At 46.5% G+C, this 25,607-nt stretch overlaps 1 protein-coding gene across 2 annotated transcripts in view; it reads left to right on the top strand.

Annotated features, from left to right (window-relative positions):
• The window catches only part of SLC24A4 (solute carrier family 24 member 4), a gene marked incomplete at both ends in the record, with an annotated part of 170,871 nt that overhangs the window by 140,963 nt on the left and 4,301 nt on the right, over window positions 1-25,607 (top strand). For both annotated transcript variants that reach the window (XM_082648615.1, XM_082648614.1), the window contains 2 exons: window positions 18,987-19,153; window positions 23,631-23,745. In XM_082648615.1, the coding sequence (XP_082504741.1) occupies window positions 18,987-19,153; window positions 23,631-23,745 (282 nt within the window). The remainder of the gene's footprint in view (window positions 1-18,986; window positions 19,154-23,630; window positions 23,746-25,607) is intronic.

The following is a 25,607-nucleotide window of genomic DNA, read 5'->3' as shown; positions in this document are numbered from 1 at the left end:
CTGCCCTGTGGGCCACACCCTTGCCCTCCAACTGGACTCCTCCTGGCCCCCTAAGGGTAAAGAAATCACATCTTGTGTTCTGGGATGCTGGCGCCTGCGTCCACCATTATTATAGTGACCACATCTAATTGGGGACTTGCTGTATGTCCGGCGTTGAGTGAAAAATAGGGAATTCTTACAGGGCTCTTATGGGGCTTCTGTGTGCCATGCCCTGCTCTAAGAGCTTTACATGTGTTCCCTCATTTAATCCTCATGACAACACGTGAGGTGGGGACGATGGTCATCTCCATCTTATGGAGAAGGAAAGGGAAGCACAGAGAGGTTAAGTGACTTTCCCACAGTCACCCAGCTACTAAGTGGAGAGCAGGTTTCCGAACTGGGCAGCCCTGACTAACTACTGCCTCTTTGTACTGTGCACTTACATTCAGTCCTCGCAGCTGCCTTGTGAGGGAGGCATTATCATTATCCCCATTTTACAGAGAGGAAAACTGAGGCTCGGAGAGGCTGTGGGACTTCCCAAGTCACACAACCATCATGTGGGGAACCACCCTTCCGCCCTGTGCCCCTTGAGCTAGGGACGCCATCCCGAGCCAGTCTACTTGGGAGCGGAAGCCCAGGCCCTGGGAGGTTCTTGAACGGTAACAGGCAGTAAAGCTTATTATTGAGCACTTGCAGTGAGCCAGGCAGGGTGCTTCACGCAGATGAACTCACTGAGTCCTCAGGACAACCCTGGAAGGTGGGTACTGTTATTAACCCCATTTCCCAAGTGAAGAAACTGAGGCTCAGAGAGGTTTAGTTGCCCAAGATCACACAGGAGGAAGGGGCAGAGCCAGGATTTGCACACTGACATTCTGACCCCAGATGTGCTGAAGGGACAGCACTGTAGCCCAACCAGGGGATTCTTTCAACTCCTTCCTTTGGAGCCCGTGAGAAAATGCTTGCCTCCGCCTGGGGTAGCTTCTGCACAGGTGCCAAAGAACTTGAGTCTGTGTTGAGCAAACCATGTTGAACTGAGTTGAATTATGGGCCTTTGGGACTTGGCATGCGTTCTTCAGGCCTCGGATGGCACAGCTAAACCTTTTCTTCCTTTAGCAGCATAAAACACGGTGCAAGCCATCTGAAGGTTTCGGGAAGCTTCCAGGGCTTCTTCTCCCCACCCCAGCCCCATCTTCTACATAACACTGACAGAGCCGTGCTGACGGGGAAGAGAGAGGTCTGCTTAGTCTCTCTGAACCCAGTAAGGGATACTGCAGAAATGGAGCTCTAGAAAACTCTGGGCCCTATTCTTTCCTCTTAGCCGCTCGGCACATCTGGGAACACAGTGGAGAAGCTGCTGGTGCCGTGGGCTCATGTACATGTGAAATTCCACACGCGGTTCCCGTCTGCTCCAGGCCGCCAGAGACACACGGCACTTTTTGGTGGAAATGATCTTGTTTTTGCCTCGGCCGCGGGGGCCACCAGAGAAATCACACGTTTGGTAGATTGTCCCGTAAGTCAAGGTCAGGATTTCAGAGAAGTGCCCTTGTCAGCCACTGTGGAGCGCTGAGGTGTCAGTTCACACCTAGTTAGAACAGACACTGGCTGAGCACTGTTATTTTTTAATATAACAGCTTTATGGGAGTGTAATTTACTTACCCTGATGTTCATACCTTTGAAGTATACAGTTGAGTGGTTTTTAGTCTATTCACAAAGTTGTGTAACCATCCTCACCCCCATCAGTTTTCTTTAGCACCCAAAAGGAGCCCCCTACCTATCAGCAGTTATTCTCCATCCTTCCCCCATCTCCTGGCAAATGCTACTACTCTACTTTGTCTCTCTGTATTTATCTATTCTGGACACTTTATATAAATGGAATCATCCAATAAGTGGCCTTTTGTGTCTGCCTTCTTAGCGTGATGTTTTCAAGGTTCATCCACGTTGTGGCATGTGTCAGTCCTTCATTCCTTTTTATGGCTGAGTAATATTCCATTGTATGGATGTACCACATTTCTCCATTCATCAATGGATGGACATTTGTATTATTTTCCCTTTCTGGTGATGAGTGGTTTATACAAACAGCTACTAAAGCATAGTAGGGAAAGGGGGGGGTCTGTTTCTATCTTTTAATCTAAATGAAAGCGGTTTTCCTCTGAATTCTCTGTGGTTAACAACAAATGGTCTCTGAATACTAGAGTTAAAAGGGATTTTGGGAATTTTAGACCTTCTTATATTCCAAAGCAGGAAACTGAGGGGAAGGGGCTTGCCCAAGGGGCGGTCTTGACCAGACAGAGCTGGGCATCTGGACCACCTGCCCTAGAATCTGCTCTGTGATGACCCTGCAGCCAGGCCCGTGCAGTGCAAGCTGGGAAGTGAAGGGGCCCAGGACCCGCCATGCACCAGGTCACACAAGCTCCCTTTGAGATAGAAGGAGACCTTTTTTCTCCCCCCCCATAAGGATATAGGGGTGTGTTATGGATCCCACGAGCAGGGAAACAGCTGGACTCCCCCAGGGGCCGGACTCGGGACCTTCATGAGTGTTGCGGCTCTTGTCTTCATTTCTCCACACCTGCCTGTCTCGTTCTGCTCTTTGGCTGCAGACCGGCTTTTCTCAAATTCACTGTCAGTGCACACGGCAGATCGTAGCCTCCCACTGGCCTCAGACTGACTCCTGACAGGTCCTTCTTCCCTAACTTGGTTCACTGGTATTGCATCTGAATTCCAGAGTCCCGAGAGAGAGAGAAAATGCTACAGTCCCAGAGGTCAGGGGTCCACCCCTGGTCAGAAGCCGTGCTCGCCAACACGGCTTTGGTGGCCCCCGGGAGGGTGGGTTAGAGGGAAGGAGGGCTGAGCCCACGTGCCTGCACCCCTTGTAGGTGTCTATGACAAGTACCTCCAGCTTCATCAGGACATGATGGATGGAACCCGTCTCAGATGCAGGAGAAATTGATAGACATAGGTCCCTTATGCAGTGGTGGGAAGGACGCTCCTGGCTGGGCACCAGCAGTGACTCCCACTGAACCGCTGCCACCACGCCAGGATTGGGGAGGTGGGGATCTGGGATGCACCCAAATGTTCAAGAACTCACCGTCAGAACTGTGACCCGGGGACCATGAGGCCGCTGCCGCAGCTGATCTCTAGCGCCCCAGCACCACGCAGTGGACACGGGGCTGCCGGTCCAGCCTGAGGGACTATCTCTGATTCCCACTCAGCTAGCACCTGGGCACGGACGTGCTACTGCAGCAGGACTAACATCCCCAGAGCCCTGCTTAACAGTGGTGCATCTAAAGCAGCAGAAAGGCAGCCCGGCCCCATCTCAACTCTGCTTTTCAAAGGGACCCAATCTGAGTCCAGAACTTCAGCTGCAAGGGAGTTTGGGAAACGCCTCTGCAGACGCAGTAGGAGGAAGTTGGCCTGGGGAATGCTGAGGACCCACTCAGCGTGTCCACCCCCGTGGGAGCTGCAGCGAAGCGTGGAGAGAAGCAGTACAGCCAATCTTAGCTGATGACTTACGCCAGAGCAGCTCTAGCGAGGGACTTGTGTGGCTTCCAACCTCCTAGTGAAACAGAGGAGGGGACAGGGCCCCGACCTGTAGCTTCATGGAGCCCCAGCCCCGCACTGTGCTTCACACCTTATATTTGGTGCTTAGATTCTGCACACAGCCCTGCTGGGTGGCTCGTGTGGTCCCCGTTTCCCGGGGGAGGAAACGGGGGCTCAGGAAGCTGCACACAGGTGAGTGGGGGCCACGGGCAGGGCTGGTACCGCAGGCCTGCCTGACCCCCGAAGTGCCGTCCTCGGCCTGGTCCCAGTGTCGCCTTTGGCCAAGAGGGCCCCCAAGCTGGAGCACCTGCTCTGGAGTGCAGGGGGCGGCCAGCTGTTGGGTCTGCATGGTTTGTAAGCACCGGGAGCCCACAGCCCGGCCCTGAATGTTTGCTGGATGTTTAAAGCGAGCGTGCCTGCCAGCGCAGGACCAGCAAGCGTTCTTCACTTCGTTGGTGTTCGTGGGACCAGCGGCCTCTGTTTCACCCTCCCCGGGGCCTCCAGATTCAAGGTGCGGCCTTCAGAGGCGGGACAATGAGCTCTGTGCTTTTTGCCTTTTTTTAGTCTCCCCACAGATCGTTGGAGTGGGTGAGGCGGGGCAGTTACCACCTCACAGACAAGGACAAAAGGAGGCTCAGAGAGGGTGAGGGTCCACCTGCTGCCACACAGTTGCGAGTGACAGAGGATGAAACAGCTCTCTTTGGCCCCAAGCCTTGGGATTCCTGAGGCGGAGTGCAAAGCTGGCCATAGCTTGGGATCATCGTTAGAATCAGGGAGTCGACGAACCGACCCCAGCTCTGGGACGCACTTACATCCAGTCCCAGAGCTGGACATGATAGGGGCTGTGGACACGTACGCGGAGCTGGGATAAGGGTCCCTGGGAGCTGCACCAACCGAGGGAACTCTGGGCCCGGCTTCTCTGTTGACTGGGAGGTCCTGGTCTGTTTGTCTGATCTGTCCCCCTCTCCTGTGTGGGAGGATGCTTCTTGGGGAAGCACGAACAGGGTTCCGGAGGCTGAACCGTGTTACCCGAGTGTGCGGTGTGAGGGGGAGACTGGGCCAAGGGCACGTCCCTGGGGAAGGGCTCTCTCAGCCCCCGCAAGCTTTCCAGGTCCCTGCACTGAGCTGCCAGGGCGTCTATTACCGGGCCTTTGGTCCCTGTGCACTCAGCCCTGACTGCCCACATCTCCGTGTCAGCCCTCAGCGGGGCCTGCCTTGCTGAAGCCTGTTTCCTCTCACATCCTCCCTTTCAGTCTTCTCCTTCCTCCCCAGCCTCAGCCTGGCAGCTCGGTTTGGTTACAGCCCTGACTTGTCTGCTTCCCATGGGGCCCCTCCTTGCCCCTCTAATGCCTTCAGGGTCAAAAGGCATCCTCCAGGACTCAGGACAGTGTAATTAAGAGGCTTTGGTTTTGGACTTCTGGGTCTGCCACTTCCTAGCTGTGTGACCTTGGGCTAGATGGCTTACTTCTCTGAACCTGTTTTAGTCTTCATAAAACCACCCAACCCAGTGCTTGAGTAGTAGATACTCGGTAACTGGAAGTTAATTAACCATTAATATCAACAAAAGCTAAACTTTGGTGCTTGCTCTGCACCAGGCGTTGTGCTAAATGTATCTCCCATGTTGGCTCACTTCAGTCTCACAATAGCACTGAGAGGTAGACAGTGAGCACAATGAAACTGTTGTTATCCCCATTTTGCAGGTTAGAAAACTGAGATACACAGAGGCTAAATATTTTTCCAAGGTCACCCAGGTAGAATATGCCAGAGCTGGTATTTGAAGCTGGCAATCTAGCTACCATTAACCCTGGGGCTTCTGTGCCCCTCAAAGACCAATCAATTTAATGGTAAGTCTAAATTTAAGGATAAAACAGAAGTAGATTAAAAGTAACTAAAAATTATTGATTCTAAGGTTCATTAACCCCTAAGGAATAAGAAAACTTTAATGATTCCCCTTCTTAAGAGGATTTTTCTGTTTCGATCACAGCCATGAGCTGAAAGTATAAAGCTCTATGCTGACGGTCGACACCTCTGTCAGCCAGTGGGTAGTAAAAGGACTTCCACAGGCTTTGAAATCACAGGACTCAGAGGGCAGGCGAGCAGTATAGTACAGAGGACCCAGGATTTAAACTCTAAAGACCTGCATTCAAGTCCAGGTACTACCTCTCACTTTGTGATGTTTACGTCACTGAATTTCACCAAACCTTAGCTTACTTACCTGTGAAATGGGGAGATATGAAAAATAGAGTGTTGATATGGAAAATAGAGTATTTGTGAAAACCACCTCCGAGATGTGTGAGGCACAACACAAATGTTGAATGATGATGAGGGGTCTGTTCATTAATCCAGCCTTGACAACGCTCCACCTTCACCTGCATCCCCTTGCCTCCCCACAAGGGCCAGACTAGAGGCCATGGGCTGGGAAAGCAGGGTCTATTTGTGACTCTGCCACTAATTTTCTGTGAGATTTGGGCAGTTCATTAACCTTCATGCATCTTGGTTTTCTTCTTTATAAACAGTTAAGCAAGTGAGATTTATCTCAGGAATGCAAAGCTGATTCAGCACTTGAAGAACAATTAATGTAACACACTGTATTTTTAGACTAAAGGGTGAAAACCACATGATCATCTCAACAGACACAAAAAAGCATCTGTCAAAATCCAACACCCTTTCTTGATTTAAAAAAAAAAACAAAACATTCAACAAACTAGGAATAGAAGCAGGTTTCCTCAGTCTGATAAAGGGCATCTCCAAAAAAACCCAAAGCTAACGTCATACTTAATGGTGAAAGACTGAAGACTTTTCCCCCTAAGATCAGGAACAAGACAAAGATGTCACTCTTTCCTCTTCTATTAAACATTGCGCTAGAGGTTCTGTCCAGGGTAAATAGGCAAGGAAAAATAAAACGCATCCAATTTGGAAAGGAAGAAGTAGAGCTGTACTCACAGATGACATGATCTTATATATAGAAAATCCTAAGAAATCCACCCCAAAACCCCCACAACCCTATAAGAGTTAATAAACTTGCAGAATACAAGGTCAGTATACAAAATCCAATTGTATTTCTATACATTAACAATCTGAAGATGAAATTAAAATTTCATTTACAATGCCATCAGAGACAACAAAATACTTAGGGATAAATTTAACAAAGGTAGAACAAGATTTGTACACTGAAAACTATAAAATATTATTGAAAGAAATTAAGGAAGATTAAATAAATGGAAAGGCATCGTGAGTTCATGGGTTGGAAGACTTAAAATTTTTAAGATGGCAGTAGTCCTCAAGTTCATCTGCAGAGTCCACGCAGTCTTTATCAAAATCCAAGCTAGCTTTTTTTTGCAGAAATTGACAAGCTGATTCTAAAATTCATATGGAAATGCAGGGGACCCAGAATAGCCAAAACAATCTTGAACAAAGTTGAAGGACTTCCTGATTTCAAAACTTATTACGAAGATATAATAATCAAGACTGCCTGGTACTGGCATGAGATAGAAATATATATCAATGGAATAGAATTGAGAGTCCAGAAATACACCCATACGTTTAAGGTCAGTAATTCTGCATAAGGGTGCCAAGACAATTCAGTGGGGGAAAAACAGTCTTTTCAACAAATGGTGGGCTTCCCTGGTGGCGCAGTGGTTGAGAGTCCGCCTGCCGATGCAGGGGACACGGGTTCGTGGCCCGGTCCGGGAAGATCCCACATGCCGCGGAGCGGCTGGGCTCGTGAGCCATGGCTGCTGAGCCTGCACGTCCGGAGCCTGTGCTCCGCAACAGGAGAGGCCACAACAGTGAGAGGCCCGCGTACTGCAAAAAAAAAAAAAAAAAAAAAAAAATGGCGCTAGGAAAATTAGATAGCCACATTTTTAAAAAGAAGTTGGACCCCTAATTCACACCATATACAAAAGTTAACATGAAACAGACTTAAATGTAGTAGCTCAATATATGAAACTCTTAGAAGAAAACATAGGTACATAGTTGTGACCTTGGATTAGACCATGGTTTCTTAAATATATCGAAAGCATAAGTAGCCAAAAAATAAAATTAAAAGAAAACACTTCATCAAAATTAAAAACTTCTGTGACTTCTAGGACACTATAAAGAAAGTGAAAAAACAACTCCTGGAATGGGAGAAAACATTTATAAATTATATTTCTGATAAAGATCTAGTATCTAGAATATATACAGAACTCTTAGAACTCAGCGATATAAATGGGCAAGGCATCTGAGTCAACAATTCCCCAAAGAAGGTTTACAAGCAGCCAGTAAGTCCATGAAGGATGCTCGACATTACTATCAGTCATCAGGGGAATGCAAATCAAAACCACAGTGAGATACCACTAATCACTCACTAGAATGGCTACAGTAAAAGACAACCCTAAAGGGTTGGCAAGGATGTGGATATATTGGGACCCTCGTATACTGCTGGTGGGAATGTAAAATGGTAAAGCCTCTTGGAAACCAGGCTAGCAGGTCCTCAGAGAGTTAAACATAGAGTTACTATATGGTGCATCAATTCTACTCCTGGTTACATACTCAAGAGAAATGAAAACATATGTCCACACAGAAACTTGTCCACGCATGTTCATAGCGTTATTCATAGTGGCTAAAAAATAGAAATAATCCAAATATCCAAGTGACGAACAGATTAAACAAAATGTAGTCTATTCGTATAATGGAATATTATTTGGCCATAAAAGGGAATGAGATACTCCTTCATGCTACATCATTAGTGAACTTTGAAAACATTATGCTAAGTGAAAGAAGCCAGCCACAAAAGGCCGCATGTTGATTCCACGTATATAGAATGTCCCGAATAGGCAAACTACAGTGATTGGCAGAGCTTGAGGGGAGGGGGAATGGGGAGTACTGCTAAAAGGGAGGGGGGGTTTCTTTTCAGGGTCCTGAAAATCATCTGGAATTATGTAATGATGGTTACACAGTTTTCTAATATACCAAAACCCACCTAATCGTACACTTAAAAAGGGGTGAATTTTATGATATTTTAATTATCTCAGTTTTTACATGGAGTTAATCTGGAATGGTGGTTCTCAAAGGGGCGAGACAAGCAGCATCAGCATCTTAATTATCTCAGGTTTTATTTTTTGAAATTTATTTTTGGCTGCGTTGGGTCTTCGTTGCTGTGCGCGGGCTTTCTCTAGTTGCGGCAAGCGGGGACTACTCTTCATTGCGGTGCACGGGCTCCTCACTGCAGTGGCTTCTCTTGTTGCAGAGCACGGGCTCTAGGCACGCGGGCTTCAGTAGTTGTGGTTCATGGGCTTCAGTCGTTGTGGCACACAGACTTAGTTGCTCCGTGGCATGTGGGATCTTCCCGGACCAGGGCTTGAACCTGTGTCCCCTGCATTGGCAGACGGATTCTTAACCACTGCGCCACCAGGGAAGCCCTGTCTCCGTTTCTAAATGGAGTTAATCTAGAATGGTGGTTCTCAAAGGGGCAAGACAAGCAGCATGAGCAGCGTCTGGGAACTTGTTAACAAATGCAAATTCTTGACCACCCCCCTCCGCCCCCCCACCCCCACCCCCAGCCCAGTTCCAGAGCTGCCAAATCATTAGCTCCAGGGGACTCTGAGTTATACTCAAGCTCGAGAACACTAGTCTTGGACCTGTGCTCTCTAGATCATGTAAACACTCCTAGTTCCAGGGTCCATGAATATCTACATCATCTGGTGACACACACATCCCCACGTACCGCAGGTTAACCACTCTAGGTAGTTAACTATCCAAATTATTTTGTTTGAAGTTTTTCATTAGCAGCTGCATCTGTTCTTATGTTTTTCCCTCCGGTATGATTAGCCATCTGTTTTGTTAGAGTTCATTTTAAAGATTTTTTTTCACATAATTAAATTGTAATTTCCTACTTCAAAAAAGAAATCTGAGAGTGGAAGAGACACCAGCAGCCCTTCTTTCATGCTTACATTTGCACATCAGTTGGCATCCACAGGGAGCATCTCTCAGATGTCCCTGACATTGCACTTGAAGGGATGGCAGTTGGAAGGGGGGCTGGAGGGGCTCCTGGTGGTGTCAGAGGAGAGTGTCCCTCAGGATAGACATTGTCCTGTAGCCCCCCAAACTCTATCACTTCACCCATTAATTAGTCCAGACTCTTAATGTTAGAGAAATCCAACTCAGGCTGGTTTAAGCCAAAGGGCCCTTAGTGGCAGATTCACTGAGAGAATCTACCTTCAGGCAAAGCTCAACATGGGGCTCGAATGGTTACATCTGGGACATCTCTCAGCAAAGTTTCCCCTGTGTTGGCTTCACCCTCTGGCAGCTTGCCAAGGTGGCCACCAGCCGTCTAGGCTTACCTCCCATCGGATTAACCAGTGCACAAGTGGCGCCTCTGGCTGAGGTAAGGATTGCATTCGGCTGCATGTAACAGAAAATCCATGTGACAAAGCCTTCACCTCAGAGGATTTATTTTTATCCCATAAGAAGTCCTGAGATGAGGGAGTCTCGTAGCTCTGTCATACCATTGGTGTCCCATTTCTGTTCTTCCATCCTTAGCAGGTGACTTTTGTCTTCAAGGTTGCCAAGTGGCTCCTGTGGCTTGTATGTTCATGTTCCAGGCAGGAACAAGGAGGAAGGACACAGGGCAGGAGACACGTGTCACTAAGCCTGTCTCTTCTTATCAGGAAGATAGTCACCTACCACGTAGACATCTCCTTATATCTCATTGTCCAGAACTGTCCATGGCCACTCCTACCTGCCAGGAAGCCTAGGAAATTAAGGTTTTTAGCTAGGAACCTACTGTCCAAAGCAAAATAGGGTTCTGTTAGGAAGGTGGAAGGGATAATAGATATTACAGACAGTGATTCCCGGCAGAATCCACACATGGGTCTCTAAATGGGTTATCCATCCAACCCCAAACCCATGTAAACCACTCAATGGCAAGGGTTGTTGATTTGTCCACTGGTGGATTCTCAGTACCTAGAATAGTGCCTGGCACTGAGAATGAACACACTGAGTAGCCAAGCTGGACTCAACACACCCACCCATAGAGCTAGGAAGTAGAGTCAGCCCTCCAAACCACATGGCTGATGTGGAATGGAGGGTTCGTTCCCTAAGGGAACATTAGCATGCTGTTACCAGGAGTGGGGCGTGGATGCTAGGCAGATAAGAGCAACGAATGCCCTGCCCAACCCAGCATTGCTCGGGCTAGCCAATTCTTAGAGATAGCCAGCTACCCATCCAGAAGTACACTTTTCATATGCAGACTACCCCTTCCGGAGCTCAGCACTCTGAATCGCTGGCCTCTGTCTGGCTCTCGCACTCCAGGAGGTACTAGTTCTTTGCCCTGATCACTGCAGCGTCAGTACCAGACGACTGGAGACAGCCCCTGTCCCCCAGAGCCCGCTGAAACTGTTCAAACCAGCCAGTCCTAGGCCTGCTCACCCTGCCTTGCATTTGCTCGTGGAAACCACAATAAGTATTTCGGTGTCTGGTGTCTTACGGTGCCTCATTAAACAATGGAGACGCTGAAGACAGGTGGAAGGTGTGGGTGGGGTGGGGCACAGCATGACCACTGTGAAAGTTTTCCACACTTGGAGCATGACGCACAGTAATAAATATCTTACACACGCACACAGATATCTATAAAAAGGAAACAGAAATCTTCAGAATAGTATTTAACTCGTTTACCGTAACTCTAATACTTTTTTTTTTTCCTTTTTAAGGAAATGCTAGTTGCCACCCACTTAATTGATTTCACAGTCCGCTAATGGGTCTCATCTAACAGTTGGAAGACACAGCCATAGAGCAGGTCTGATGGAGCACTGTTTCTTAGGAAACAGTGGTGGGCCATGAGGCTTGCCAGCCGGGTGGTACCAGATCAGGGCAGATGTCCCAACCGGATTCAAAACCCCTGCTAGACAAACAGACAAGCATCAGCTTCAATTTGGCGTCTGTGAAAATAAATTATCCTTCTGCTGTGGCATTTGTATATATCTACAAAGGCGCTCCTGAGCATGTAAGTGTCCAGGGTTACAATTCCTCAAAGTGGATTTTTCCCTTACACACAGTGTTTTAGGTCAATTCTGGAGATGCCCTAGGCCTTCCCTGGCGGCCTGGATGAATTGGGATGTGGGCTGAAATTTTGGACAGACTAATCAGGTAGGAAAACTTTCTGCTGTTTGTGCAAGGATTACAAGGTGCAGAAAGGTATATGTAGAGGAAGACCTGGGAAGACAGCTGTTTTTCTAGATGTAGCATCTAGGATGAACACGTGAATGGATTTGCTGATTTCTAGCTAACCATATTCTCCTGATTCGTTATTATAAACAGGCTGGGTTGTTTTTTTTTCTTAGCAAATATGTTCTTAGTGACAGAAAGATTCAAGCACAGATTTACAGAGCTAAAACTGCTACTGCCAGCCTACTTTGCAATTTTTTTATTGAGCTGTAATTTATAAACCATAAAATTCATACTAATAAAGTATACAGTTCAATGTTTTTCAGTATGTTCACAAAGTTGTGCAACATCACCATATAATTTCAGAAAACTTTCATTACCCGGAAAAGAAACTTCATACCCCTGAGCAATCGCTCCCCCCCATTCTCCACCTCCGCCATCCCCTGGCAACCACCAGTCTACTTTCTGTCTCTATGGATTTGCCTCGTCAGGACATTTCATATAAATGGAATCATGTAATATGTGACCTTTTGTGTCTGGCTTCTTTCATTTTGCACAGTGTTTTCTAGGTTCATCCATGTAGCATGTATCAATACTTCATTCCTTTTTATGAGTGAAAATTCCATTGTGTTTATATAACTACATTTTGTTTATCCATTTATAACTTGATGGATATTTAGGTCGTTTCCACTTTGGGGCTATTATGAATAACGCTGCTATGAACACTTGAGTACAGGTTTTTGTGGGACATATTGAGGAATTGCCAAACTAATTTCCGAGAGCCCGGACCATTTTACATTTCCACCAGCAGGGTATAAGGGTGCCTATACTCCCACATCTTCACCAATACTTGTTATTATTTATCTTTTTGATTATCATTATAATTGTGGGTCTGAAGTAGTTTTGATTTGCATTATCCTAATGACTAAAGATGATGAGCAGCTTTTCACACGCTCGTTGGCCATTTGTGTATTTTCTTTGGAGAACCGTCTATTCAAATCCTTTGCCCATTTTTATTTTTCTTTTTAATTTTTAACTTTTATTTTTTTTGGCTGCACCATGAGGCTTGTGGGATCTTAGTTCCCCAACCAGGGATCGAACCTGGGTCCCTGGCAGTGAAAGCGCCAAGTCCTGACCATCAGGGAGTTCCCCCTTTGCCCAGTTTTAAAATTGGGATTTTTTTTTTATTTGTTGAGTTATGAGTTCTTTATATATTCTTTTTTTAAAATTTATTTAATTTATTTATTTTGGGCTGTGTTGGGTCTTCGTTGCTGCGCGGGGGCTTCTCTATTTGCGGCGAATGGGGGCTACTCTACGTTGTGGTGCACGGGCTTTTCACTGCAGTGGCTTCTCTTGTTGCGGAGCACGGGCTCTAGGCGTATGGGCTTCAGTAATTGTGGCACGTGGGCTCAGTAGTTGTGGCTCGTGGGTTCTAGAGCACAGGCTCAGTAGCTGTGGCACACGGTCTTAGTTGCTCCGTGGCATGTGGGATCTTCCCGGACCGGGGCTGGAACCCGTGTCCCCTGAATTGTCAGGCAGATTCTTAACCACTGTGCCACCAGGGAAGTCCTCTTTATATATTCTGAACACCAGATATTTTGAGTTAATTTTTGTATATGGTATGGGGTACGGGTCAAATTTCATTCTTTTGCATATCTGTATACAGTTGTCCCAACACAATTTGCTAAAAAAATTACTATTTCCCTATTGAATTGTTTTGACACTGTTGTTAAATATCAATTCACCTTAAATGTATGGGTTTATTTCTGGACTGTAAATTCTGTTTCATTGTTCTATATATCCTTAGGCCAGTAGCACACACTCTTGATTACTGTAGCTCTGTAAGTAAGTTTTAAATTCAGAGCTTGTAAGTTTTCCAACTTCATTATTTTTTCAAGATTGGTTTGGCTGTTCTGGGTCTCTTGTATTGCCATATGAATATTAGAATTAGCTTGTCAGTTTCTGCAAAAATGTCAGCTGGGATTTTAGTAGGGATTGCGTTGAATCTGTAGATCAGTTTGGGGAGTATTTCCATCTTAACTATATATATATATATATATTTTGGGGGGGGTGCTGGTACACAGGCCTCTCACTGTTGTGGCCTCTCCCGTTGCGGAGCACAGGCTCCGGATGCGCAGGCTCAGCGGCCATGGCTCATGGGCCCAGCCGCCCCGCGGCATGTGGGATCCCCCAGGACCGGGTCAGGAACCCGCGTCCCCTGCATTGGCAGACGGACTCTCAACCACTGCGCCACCAGGGAAGCCCCATCTTAACAATATTAAGTCTTTCAATCCACGTACGAGATGTCTTTCCGTTTATTTAAGTCTTCTTTAATTTCCTTCAGCAATGTTTGTTAGTTTTCAGCATACTGATCTTCTGTTGTATTTATTCCTAGGTATTCTATGTAGTTTTTTCTTTTTGATGCTATTGTAAATGGAAATTGTTTTCTTAATTTCATGTTTTTGATGTTCATTGTTAGTGTGTAGAAATACAACTGAATTTTGCGTATTGATCTTGTATCTTGCAGCTTGGCTGAATTTGTTTCTTAGTTCTAACAGTTTGTGTGTGTGTGTGTGTGTGTGTGTGTGTGTGTGTGTGTGTGTGTGTGTGTGTGTGTGTATTCCTTAGAATGTTCTCTATACAAGATCGTACCATCTACAAATAGGGATAGTTTTATGTCTTCCTTTACAATCTGAATGACGTTTACTTATTTTCCTTGTCTACTGTTCCTGGCTCAAACCTCCAAAACAATGTTGAATAGAAATGATAAGAGCAGATATCCTCATCTTGTTGAAGGCTTTCAGCCTTTCACCATTAAGTATGATGTTAGCTGTGGGGTTTTTATAGATGCCCTTTATCAGGCTAAGGAAATTTTCTATTCCTAGTTTGTTAAGGTGTTGGATTTTGTCAAATGACTGTTTTGCCTCAATTGAGATGATCGTGCCATTTTGTCCTTTATTCTATTAACGTGGTGTATTGCATTGATTGAATTTCATATGTCAAACCAACCTTACATTCCTGGGATAAATCCCCCTTGGTCGTGGTATATAATCCTTTTTATGTGTTGCTGGATTCAGTTTGCCAGAATTTTGTTAAGGATTTTTGCATTCGTATTCATAAGGGATATTGGCCTGTAGTGTTGTTTTCTCTTGATGTCTGGGTTTGGTATCAGGGTATTACTGGCTTCATAGAGCAAATTGGGAAATGTTCCTTCCTTCTTTATCTTTTGGAAGAGTTTTATGAAGGACTCGTGCTAATTCTTCTTTAAACATTCAGTGGAAATACCCATGAAACCATCTGGTCCTGGCTTTACTTTAAAGGAAGCTTTTCCAATTACTGTTTCAGTCTCTTGTTATATGTCTATTCAGATTTTCTATTTCTTTTTGAATCACTTTTGGTAGTTTCTGTCTTTGTGGGATTTTTCTGTTTCACGTAGGTTATCTAATTTGTTGGCTCACTGTTGTTCATAGTATTCCTTAATAATTCTTTTCATTTCTGTAAGGTCCTTAGTGGAGTCCCTCTTTCGTTCCTGATGTTAGTAATCTGAGTCTTCTCACTTTTTTTCTTGGTCAGTCTAGCTAAAGTTTTGTCAATTTTGTTGATCTTTTTAAGAACCAACTTTTAGTTTACTTGATTCTGGGTTTTGTTTTGTTTTTCTATGTCACTTACTTCTACTTCAATCTTGATTATTTTCTTTCTACTTTTTTTGAACTTAATTGGCTCTTTTCGTCTCTTAGGGTAGAAAGTTAGGTCACTGATTTAAGTTCTTTCCTCCTTTTTAATATAGGAATTTACAGCTGTAAATTTCTCTCTATGCACTGCTTTCACTGCATTCCATAAGTTTTGGTATGTTATGTTTTCATTTTCTTTCATCTCAAAGTATTTTCTCATTTCCCTTGTGATTTCTTCTCTGACCCATTGGTTGTTTAGGAATGTGTTATTTAATATCTACATATTTGTAAATCTTCCAGTTTTCCTTCTGTTACTGCTCTCTAATTTCTTTCCAATGTGGAAAGGTTGTAGAATATACTTTGCATGATTGAAATCCGTTTAAATTTATTGGTGCTTGTTTTATGACCTAACATATTGCCTATCCTGTAGAATCTTCCATGTGAACTTGAAAAGAAGGTATATTCTTCTTGAATGTATATATTAATGTTTTTCATCAGATTCGGAAAGTTTTTGAGCGTGAGTTCTTCAAGTATTCTTCCTGCCCCTTTTTCTCTCTCCTCTCTTTCTGATACTCCCGTTATGCATATGTTGGCATGTTGGGTGGTGTGCCACAGGTCTTTGAGGCACGGTTCGTTTTTATTTACTCTTTTTCTGTTCCTGACACTAGATAATCTCAGTTCACTTATCTCCAAGGTCACTTCTTCCTTTTCAGATTTGCTATTGAGCCCCTCTAGTAAAATTTTCATTTTAGTTATTGCACTTCTCAATTCCAGAATTTCTGTCAGCTCTTTTTTATAAGTTTTACTTCTTTATTGATACTCTCTGATGAGAAATCATTCTCATGCTTCCCTTTTGTTTTTGAGACATTTTTAAAACTTCTTTGTGCATATTTAAAAATAGCTGATTTAGGGGCTTCCCTGGTGGCGCAGTGGTTAAGAGTCCGCCTGCCAATGCAGGGAACACGGGTTCGTGCCCCGGTCCGGGAAGATCCCACATGCCGCAGAGCGGCTGGACCCATGAGCCATGGCCGCTGAGCCTGCGCGTCCAGAGCCTGTGCTCCACAGTGGGAGAGGCCACAACAGTGAGAGGCCCGCGTACCACAAAAAAAAAAAAAAAGCTGATTTAAAGCCTTTGTCCAGTAAATCCAATATCTGGAATTCCTCAGAGATGGTTTCTATTAACTGCTTTTTTTCCATGTATAAGCCTTACTTTCTTGTTTCCGTGCATGTCTCGTAATCTTTGTTGTTGAAACTGGACATTTAAAATAATATATTTATTAATCTTTTCCTCCCTTTATGAATTGATAATTAAAAATACCAATGAAAAACTTAAAAATAAATAAATAAAATAATATAATGTGGAATAATAAGAAGAAGAAGGAATCACATCCTTCCCCTTTCCCAGGACTATTTGTTGTTGCTTTATTGTTGTTGTTGTGTGTTTGGTGACTTTTCTAATTCTGTAAAATCTATATTCTTTGTTGCCTGACCACTGAAATATCTGTGAGGTTAGCCTAAGGTCATCTAATGATTGCACAGAGATTTCTTTAGATGCCTGGGTGAAGCGAGTGTCCCAGTCTTTGCCGATGGGCTCTGTGTGCGTTTGGGGGCGCGCTGTTAACACCCAGGCAGGCAGTTTACAACTCCACCTTGGCCTTTACTTCTTGTTTTCTCCGAGTCTCAGTTTTAGGCAGAAGTGAAAGCTTAGGACATTCTCAAGTCTTTCCTGAGCCTGAAAATCACCCTGGGAACAGCCCTACGCGTGCTCATGGACTTTCAGCTTCCCAGAACTATGTGGGAGCTTTTCCAGGCCCTCTATGGATATCTCACTACCAGCTTTTCCTCTTAAGCTTTTTCATTAACCTATTGTTTGTCCAACTGTTATCCAGCACCTCAGGCTGCACAGTTTTCCACAAGTGCCCCTGACTGTTTTCAACAATGCCCTCAAGGAAAAGGCTTTTCATACTGGGTGAGCTCGGATTCAGGTAAAATAAAGACAGCCTTGAAAGTGGGGTCTTCCGGGAAACCAGCAGACAGGTCAGAGAATGCCAATCCTCTGGGAATGGACTTGGAAGGCGCTCTAATCCTGTCCTACCCTTTCTGGTGGATGCCAGGCTACTGGCTTTTCAAGGCTACTCCAAAGCTGATGAAAGGGAATGAAAACAGGGCAAGTTAAAATTCTATATAAAGTTCACTGTTCTTACTAATACCCAGCCAATTTTCTTAAATAAACACTCCCTGGATTGCTACAAGGCTTTGGTTAATGTCCAGAGCTCTAAAACAAGTTGAGGGGCTTTCCTGGTGGCTCAGTGGTTAAGAATCCGCCTGCCGATGCAGGGGACACGGGTTCGAGCCCTGGTCCGGGAAGATCCCACATGCCGCGGAGCAACTAAGCCCGTGCGCCGCAACTACTGAGCCCGCGCTCTAGAGCCCGTGAGCCACGACTACTGAAGCCCGCGTGCCACAACTACTGAAGCCCATGCGCCACAACTACTGAGCTTGCGCTCTAGAGCCCGCGAGCCACAACTACTGAGCCCACGTGCCGCAACTACTGAAGCCCGCGCGCCTAGAGCCCGTGCTCCGCAACAAGAGAAGCCACCGCAATGAGAAGCCCGTGCACCGCAATGAAGAGTAACCCCCACTCACCGCAACTAGAGGAAGCCCATGCGCAGCAACAAAGACCCAACGCAGCCAAGAATAAATAAATAAATTTTAAAATAAATAAAATAAAACAAGTTGACTCTGACCATTTTTGCTAGTGTTCTCATTGCTTTTATGGAGGAGAGAATTTTCAGAGGTCCTTCCTCCACCATTTCATTGGCATCACCCACAAGCCTATTTTGAGCTTGCATGTGCTCCAAATACCCAGTGGCTTATTAAGGACACTGTGCTTGCACTCAGTGGCTTTTGAGGCCACTTCTCCTCTGTTGAATTGTTTGCGGATTCCCTTGGTAGGGGCCAGCGAGGTCATGCCTGCCAGCAGGACACCACATTTTAGTCTTGCATCTGCCACTGGCTATGTGACCTTGGAGCAAAGGAGCCAAGAGTTCCAGAGCACCTGCTGTGCCAGGCTCTTTGCGCTGGCTGTTTTACGTGCATTGTATCATGTCATTTTTGCAAGAACCAAGAAAGAGATAATGTTCCCATTTAACAGGTGAAGAAACTACTAAGACGCAAAATGCTTAGCACTATGCCTGCTACACATAGCAAATATTCCCTGCATCAACTATTGTGCTGTTGTTACTTACAGCTGTTATTGTCAGAGGAGGAAGTGGAGTTGAGAGGATTGCTCAGGGTCATTTGAATTCCAGCCCAGGTCTGACTCCAAAGCCTAGCCGTGTATTCTACATTCCCATTCCAGCTGCCCTGTGCAAATCTGTTTCAGCTCTGGGTCTCACTTTCCTCATCCTGTCAAGTAAAGGATTTGGACTGACAGAGGTTATTCAGTCAACAAACACTTAACTGTCTTGCTAAGATCGCTTCCAGGTTGACAGTATGAAGGTGTGTGATTCTGTGAAGTCCGTTGCTAGGAGTCACATTCGTAGCATTCTCTTATTTGGCTTGAAAAAATAAACCGACGGGTAGACTCCAGGTGTGTAACCCAGTGTGTGTTTCTCTCCTCCTCCCTTCTGGCTCCGCCCCATCCCTCTGCAGAGGCAAGAGGGGACAAAGCCAAGTGGGTGTTGACCTGGCCGCTCATCTTCCTCCTGTGCGTCACCATCCCCAACTGTAGCAAGCCCCGCTGGGAGAAGTTCTTCATGCTCACCTTCGCCCTTGCCACGCTGTGGATCGCTGTCTTCTCCTACCTGATGGTGTGGCTGGTGAGTGGCAGAAGTGGGGGTGGACCGTACGGACAGCTCCTGCCTGGCGCCTGCCGGCGGTGGGAGAGCTGGTGTCAAGAGCGCGCTCAGACGCTGCTGTGCCACCTTCGGCAAGTCGCCTACCTTAACAGACCTTGGCTTATTTCTCAGTAGGAAGGGGTTTCAGCAGAAGTGCGCGGTGCTGTGCTGTGCATCAGGGATACCCAGATGGACGCGGCATGGTCCGTGGTGGCCATAGGAGGCAGATGAACCTGCACACGAACAGCCTGGGACACGCCGCTCTGGTGTGATGGCAAGAGGGGTGGTGGGGAGTCTCTGTAAGAAGCCCTGGAGGGCTAATCCCTAGGCTCCCTTCCTTTTCAGTATCCATAGGGGAATGTGATGGAGACTGGAGTCAATGGGAGACAAACACAAGGCAGCCCTTTCCATGCCGCCCGCCAGGGGATGCTCCTGTCCCCTTTCTATGTCCAGGCACAGATATAAACCTTAGGTAGACTCTTCTAGTCCTCATAACAACCCGATGGGGTAAGCAGTTTTATTATGCCAGTTTTACAGATGAGCAAACTCAGGCCTAGAGACTCAGTCATTTGCCCAGTTAGTTGCACAATTAGCAACTATTGCACAATTAGTCACACAGCTAGTAAGTTCTAGAGTTGGGGTTAGAACCTGGGTATTGGTCTCCAGAGTCCAGGATCTCAACCACTCTCCTGAACGGCCTCTCAGGTTGTTACTGGAATCTTCAGGTGCCGTTTGGACTAAAGATTTTCAGGCAGAGAGGCTTTGGCGTAGCTGGTCTGGCCACACCTGACAGCTCCCTGGAAAAACCTTTCGCTGGCTGGGCAGGGCCAAGCAGGAGCCCCTTCCGCCTCGCTCTGCATCACCCTGGGGGGCCCCTCCTCTTCCCCTCCCCTCCCCTCACAGGGTGGGGGGGAGCCCGGGAACAAGGAGAGAAATAGGTACAGGACCTCTGCCTTTCTATTGGGAAGCGCACCTGTCAGCCACTCACGCCTCAGTGGCATGCATGTAGCCACTTCACTCTCGTCCTAACACCTGATGTCCCCGCACACCTAACACACAGGGCAAGGTTGTCTTGGTTTCAGAGACACAGGGGCCCCAGGGAAGCAGTTTGGTGGGGAAAGAAGAGCTGTGGGGTCACATGGGAATGGATGTGAATCCTGCTTCTCCCCCTGTGAGCCGTGAAACCTGGGTAGGTGACTCAGCTTCCATTAGCCATGGTCGCCCCCTCTACAAAATGGACTGGTTATTGGGAGAATGGAAGGTCTCTGTTCACGCATCAGGTCTGAGCTTGCAGCGTAGCAAATTGATCATAACTGTAAATTTCAGCCATGTTCGCCATGAGATGCAGCCAGCACTGTTTCCACGCTTGTTCAGATAGAGGTTTAAATCCCCTTAGATGCTGGTGTGTGTGTGTGCGTGTGCGCATGTGTGTATGTGCGCACGTGTGTGTGTGTGTGCGTGAGTGTATTGCGCACATGTGTGTGCGTGTGTGCATGTGTGTATGTGCGCACGTGCGTGCACTGCGTGTGTGTGCACGTGTCTGTGCGTGTGTGTGCGCGTGTCTGTGCGTGTGTGTGCACGTGTGTGTGTGTGTGTTTAGGAAGAAGAGTTGGAAGTAGCTACTATCCAAACCCCCCAGAAAATGATGGCAATCAGACATAATGAAAACTGGCCTCAACATGAACTGAATTTGCAAACTTAAATTTTTCTGAATAAGGTTAAAGGTCAGCCCCTCTTTACATTTGATAAAAGAGTCCAGCGATTTCTCTTACTAAAGTGCATTCCCCAAACGACACTGCTAGTGAAAAAAGTATTTCGTGACACTTGAGTGGGTGTGAAAATTAGGGAAGATCAAATTAATGACTGTTTGAAATTTGTTTCTTCTCTGATTAATGAAAACAACAGTATTATGAAATCAGTTCTACTCATTAGCAGTGAGGTAGGACATTTAATAACACTCCCATCCCCCCAACCTTGACTTACAAACCCCGCTCTCACCTCTTAAAGCAGACCCTTGGCAGTGGCTTGGCGGGAGATACAGGAACCACCTTGCTGGGCGCTCTTACCTGCGGTTTTGAACTTCAGCTAGCCTCAGTTTGAGGTGATTGAATGGCCTCCACAGTAGAATGGTAAAGACAACAGTGCCACATTAGCCTGATTTCCACTGAAGAAAGATGTGCCTGCCTGGGGGCCATGCTCTTACTTTCCTCATGTCCTGATGGAGGCGCCAGGGAGCAGTGACGTCTCACCTGCCCACACCCTACCCCAGCCACCCTTCACATCTCTCACCCCCAACGCTTTGCGGAAAACGACTCTTGAGTGTCAGTGTCAAAAGGGAGAGACCTCCAAAATGGGTCATCCTGTCCAGCACCTTTGCCCAACTGGGGAGGTGAAAACCAAAGAGGAGGCGTGACTTCCACAAGGTCAGGCAGATGGTCAGCGCAGCTCTGGACTCGCCTCTGCTTCCCTTTCTGAAGCCCAAGCATCAGGAGGGCTCCGAGAGCCCAGGGCTGGAGTCCGAGGCAAAGCCACACTCACGTAGCATCTCTGGTCCTGAACACTTGGAGAGTGTACGCACACACACGAAACCTTCCTTCTGTCCTTCCAGCCTCCGGCTTCTTAGCCATGTAGTTCAGTAATTTAAGGAAAAAAAAAGGAAGCATCCCCAGTATTGCCACAGCCCGGGCAGTCTTGTGGAGACCTCCTTCATGGCCAGCATGGGTTAAGCATTGATGGATCGAACAGCCGTGTGGTTTTGGTGTCCTCAGTGTCTCTCTTCTTTCACAGCCCAGGGCAGGCCAGTCACCGCACCTGGTGATGCTGAGCTGAGCACTGTTTTGAGGGTAGAGCATCTTCAAACCCATCTGCAAAGCTTTGTCCTAGGAGGGATATCATTTTAGTCCATGAGCTCTGACTACATGCCAGGGCTGAGCTTTGCCCTTAGAAAGCACACTTCATCTGGGTCTGATCACCCTAATTTTCTCTGCCCCCATAGATTGCAAGACGAGTGATTGAAAGAGAAAGGAAACATACACCTATGAATGTCTTGCACAGACCAGGCACTGTCACCTCATATTTTCTCACTTAATCCTCATTTAAAAGTCCATTTTACAGATGAGGGAGCTGAGGCTCAGAGAAGCAAACCAGCTTATCCTAAGTCACCCAACCATTTGCTGGGATTGGAGCCATCAGCCAAGATGCGAACAACCCTAAGAGATGCCACTGTTCCCGTTTTCTAGATGGGGAGGTGAGCCAGGACTAGTGGGCGTTTTGAATGGGGTCCAAGTACTTTCTAGGGCTTTCCATCTGGCTGCTGCTCAGGGCCCAACCACCTCCCAAGTGTCAGGCATTTTTTAGAGGACTGTGTGACCATGCCTCAAGGTCCTTAAAAGCCTGCGAATCCTTTGATCCAACAGGTCTATTTCTTGGAACTTATGCTAAGGATATAGTAAGATGAGATCCCAGAGAAGTTCACACAAGACAGCATGACGACGAGGTTGGAGCGCAGGCTTCAGAGTTGGAAAGACTTGGCCTGGGATCCCTGCTCTACCGCTCACCGGCTTCATGCCCACCAGCATTGTAACTTAACCTCTCTGATCCTCATTTCCCTGGGCATAATAACGGTGCCTCTCTCACCAGTGGGTGGTGAATAATAAAGAGTACCTGAGATTGTGCAAGTAAAACACCTGGAGAGGATCTGGTACACAGTAGGTGCTCATTAAATGTTACTCGTTACCATACAGTGATATTGTAAGAGCAAAAACAGAAACCACTTCCATATTCACCAGTGATGGGTTGGTGAAAACTTTAAAGCCATGCAATGGAATCCATGCATCAGTTTAAAATAATGTTATAGATGAGTATTTGAGTTGGAAAGATATTCACAATGTATTATTACGTGTAATAAATAGCTGCAAAATATAGGTCGGTGCTATAATCTGATTTTATTTTTTGTCTAATATACACACCAGAAAGAAGGTCAAGGTATATTCTAAAGCTGGGGTTTTCAAATGTGATTCCCAGACCAGCAGCCTCAGGGTCCCAACCACCTGGGAACTTGCTAGGAATGCAGATTCCTGGGCCTCACCCCAGACCTCCTGAATCAGAAATTCTGGGGGTGGGACCTGGAAATCTTACTTTAACCAGCTCACCAGAGAATTTCCTACATGTTCAAATTTGAGAATCATGGGCTGATGCAAAGTGTTAATAGTGATTGTCTGAGGGTATTGAGAAATGGTAGGTGATTTTTACTTTATTTTCTAAACTTTTTAAAACAGTAAACACGTATTACGTAATCTGGAAAAAAGAACACGCAAAAGATGGTTTTAAAATACAACCGTATTCCAGGTTTTTCTATTGGATATAGCAGTACTGTGTGTAAGTTAAAAACACTCAGATATAAGCACATTTTCCAGGGCTGCTCCTCTGTGAGTTGATATTTCCCCCGACTCTTCTGCAGGTGACTATTATTGGATACACCCTTGGAATCCCTGATGTCATCATGGGCATTACTTTCCTTGCAGCAGGCACAAGCGTTCCAGACTGCATGGCCAGCTTGATTGTGACGAGACAAGGTATTGATCACGCCTCAGCCCTGATAGCAGTCAGCATCACCATGCGGGCCCCTACTCCCAGCCCGAGTTACAGTTCGTGGCTCTCATGACTTGGCAGTCGTTACATCCTGCTATGAAGGAAACTGTGACAACAGGGAAGCATCATGTATTAGATTCCATCCATGGAGAGAGTACTACCAAGATCAACTCCTCCAGACCTCTAGAAGCATTTGTGTGGAGTTGTATAAAAGTGGACTTGTTCTGGGAGTTCCCTGGTGGCCTAGTGTTTAGGGTTCCAGGCTTTCACTGCTGGAACTGAGATCCCACGAGCTGCGCCGTGTGGCCAAAGAAAGAAAAAAAAAAGGATGAACTTGTTCCGGCATCACCAATGTGAGACTGAGCAGAGCTGGAGCCCAGACTTTTTTTTTTTTCTTTTTTTTTGCAGTACGCCGGCCTCTCACTGTTATGGTCTCTCCCGTTGCGGAGCACAGGCTCCGGACGCGCAGGCTCAGCGGCCATGGCTCACGGGCCGGACTCTCAACCACTGCGCCACCAGGGAAGCCCGAGCCCAGACTTTTTATAGCAAATGCAATAGTCATGAGAAATGTTCTGATCCTGGGAAAGCCAAGCGGGGGTATCCTGTATCTCCAACTATTTTCCAATTCTCCTTCAGAATTCTAGACCTTATGTAACGTTATGGTTTGCTTGGCGGTTTTTCTTTGGAGCTAAGTGCCATGGGGTAAGCAAGGTGAGGAATACCGGTATGCTCTTTGATGGCAGAACAAAAGAGCTGTAAAGAGCCAGCCTTCCTTTACCACTCCCTTTCTACCCGTGAGATAGCGTCCAAGCCCGGACCGCCACAGATCGTCCTCTGTAGATGGAAATTTGAAAGTATGGGGGGCAGGATGGGCGAATAATGGAGTGGAATCTCAGAGGAGACAGGAGAGGAGAGCAGTGTCCAGAGAGAAACTTGGTTTGGAAAGAAGGAAAAAGTTTTATTTCTTCGAGATAAAAGAAAGGGTTAATTAGTTGGTCAGTCAGTCCTGAGAAAACATGAATTGAGGGGAAGGGAAGGTGGGGGTATGTTTGGCAGTAGACTGGAGCCTTGTGGAGAATGGGGACAGTTGGGGACAGCAGCTGAAGGGTTTGGAATTGAATTGAGTGACCTTTGAGGTGAGTGTATTCATTTCCCAGGGCTGTCATAACAAAAGTACCCCAACTGGGTGGCTTAAAACAACAGAAATGGATTCTCTCACAGTTCTGGAGCATAGAAGTCCAAAATCGAGATGGCGGCAGGACCATACTCTCTCTGAAGGTTCTAGGGAGGATCCTTCCTTGTTCTCTCCCAGCTTCGGGTGGTTGCCAGGAATCCTTGGCTTGTGGCTGCATCCGTCCAGTCTCTGCCTGTGTCTTCATGTGGTATAATTCCCTCTGTGTGTGTTTGTCCAAACTTCCTGCTTCTTATAAGGACACCAGTCATTGGATTAGGTCCCACCCTAGTTCATTATGACCTCATTTTAACTGGATCACATCTGCAAAGACTTTATTTGCAAATAAGGTCACATTCCCAGGTTTCGGGTGGACACGAGGGCTGGGCACTATTCAACCCAGCACAATGAGTGAAAGGAAAGCCGATGAGCGCCTAGGGCCTGGCCGATGTTCAGTGACGTGAATTTGGGAGGGATTCCGGCATGAATTTGAAGTCATACCAGCTCCAACAGCACACGGATGAGAGATCACAAGTTCGTCCAGAGCTGGGGTTGGCTGGGTGGACACAATGGAAGGTCAAGGAGGCAAAAGAATGTCCCATGTAAACAGCTGGCCTTGGAGTCCAAGCTAGTGGGTTGGGGGTGGGGGTCATGATACTAGAAGATTCAGGGCTT

Source organism: Grampus griseus (genome assembly GCF_964374135.1).
Source record: "Grampus griseus genome assembly, chromosome: 2".
NCBI classification, from domain to species: domain Eukaryota; kingdom Metazoa; phylum Chordata; class Mammalia; order Artiodactyla; family Delphinidae; genus Grampus; species Grampus griseus.
The sequence above is the reverse complement of the archived record's forward strand: the minus strand, read 5'-3'. Positions and strand labels throughout refer to the sequence as shown.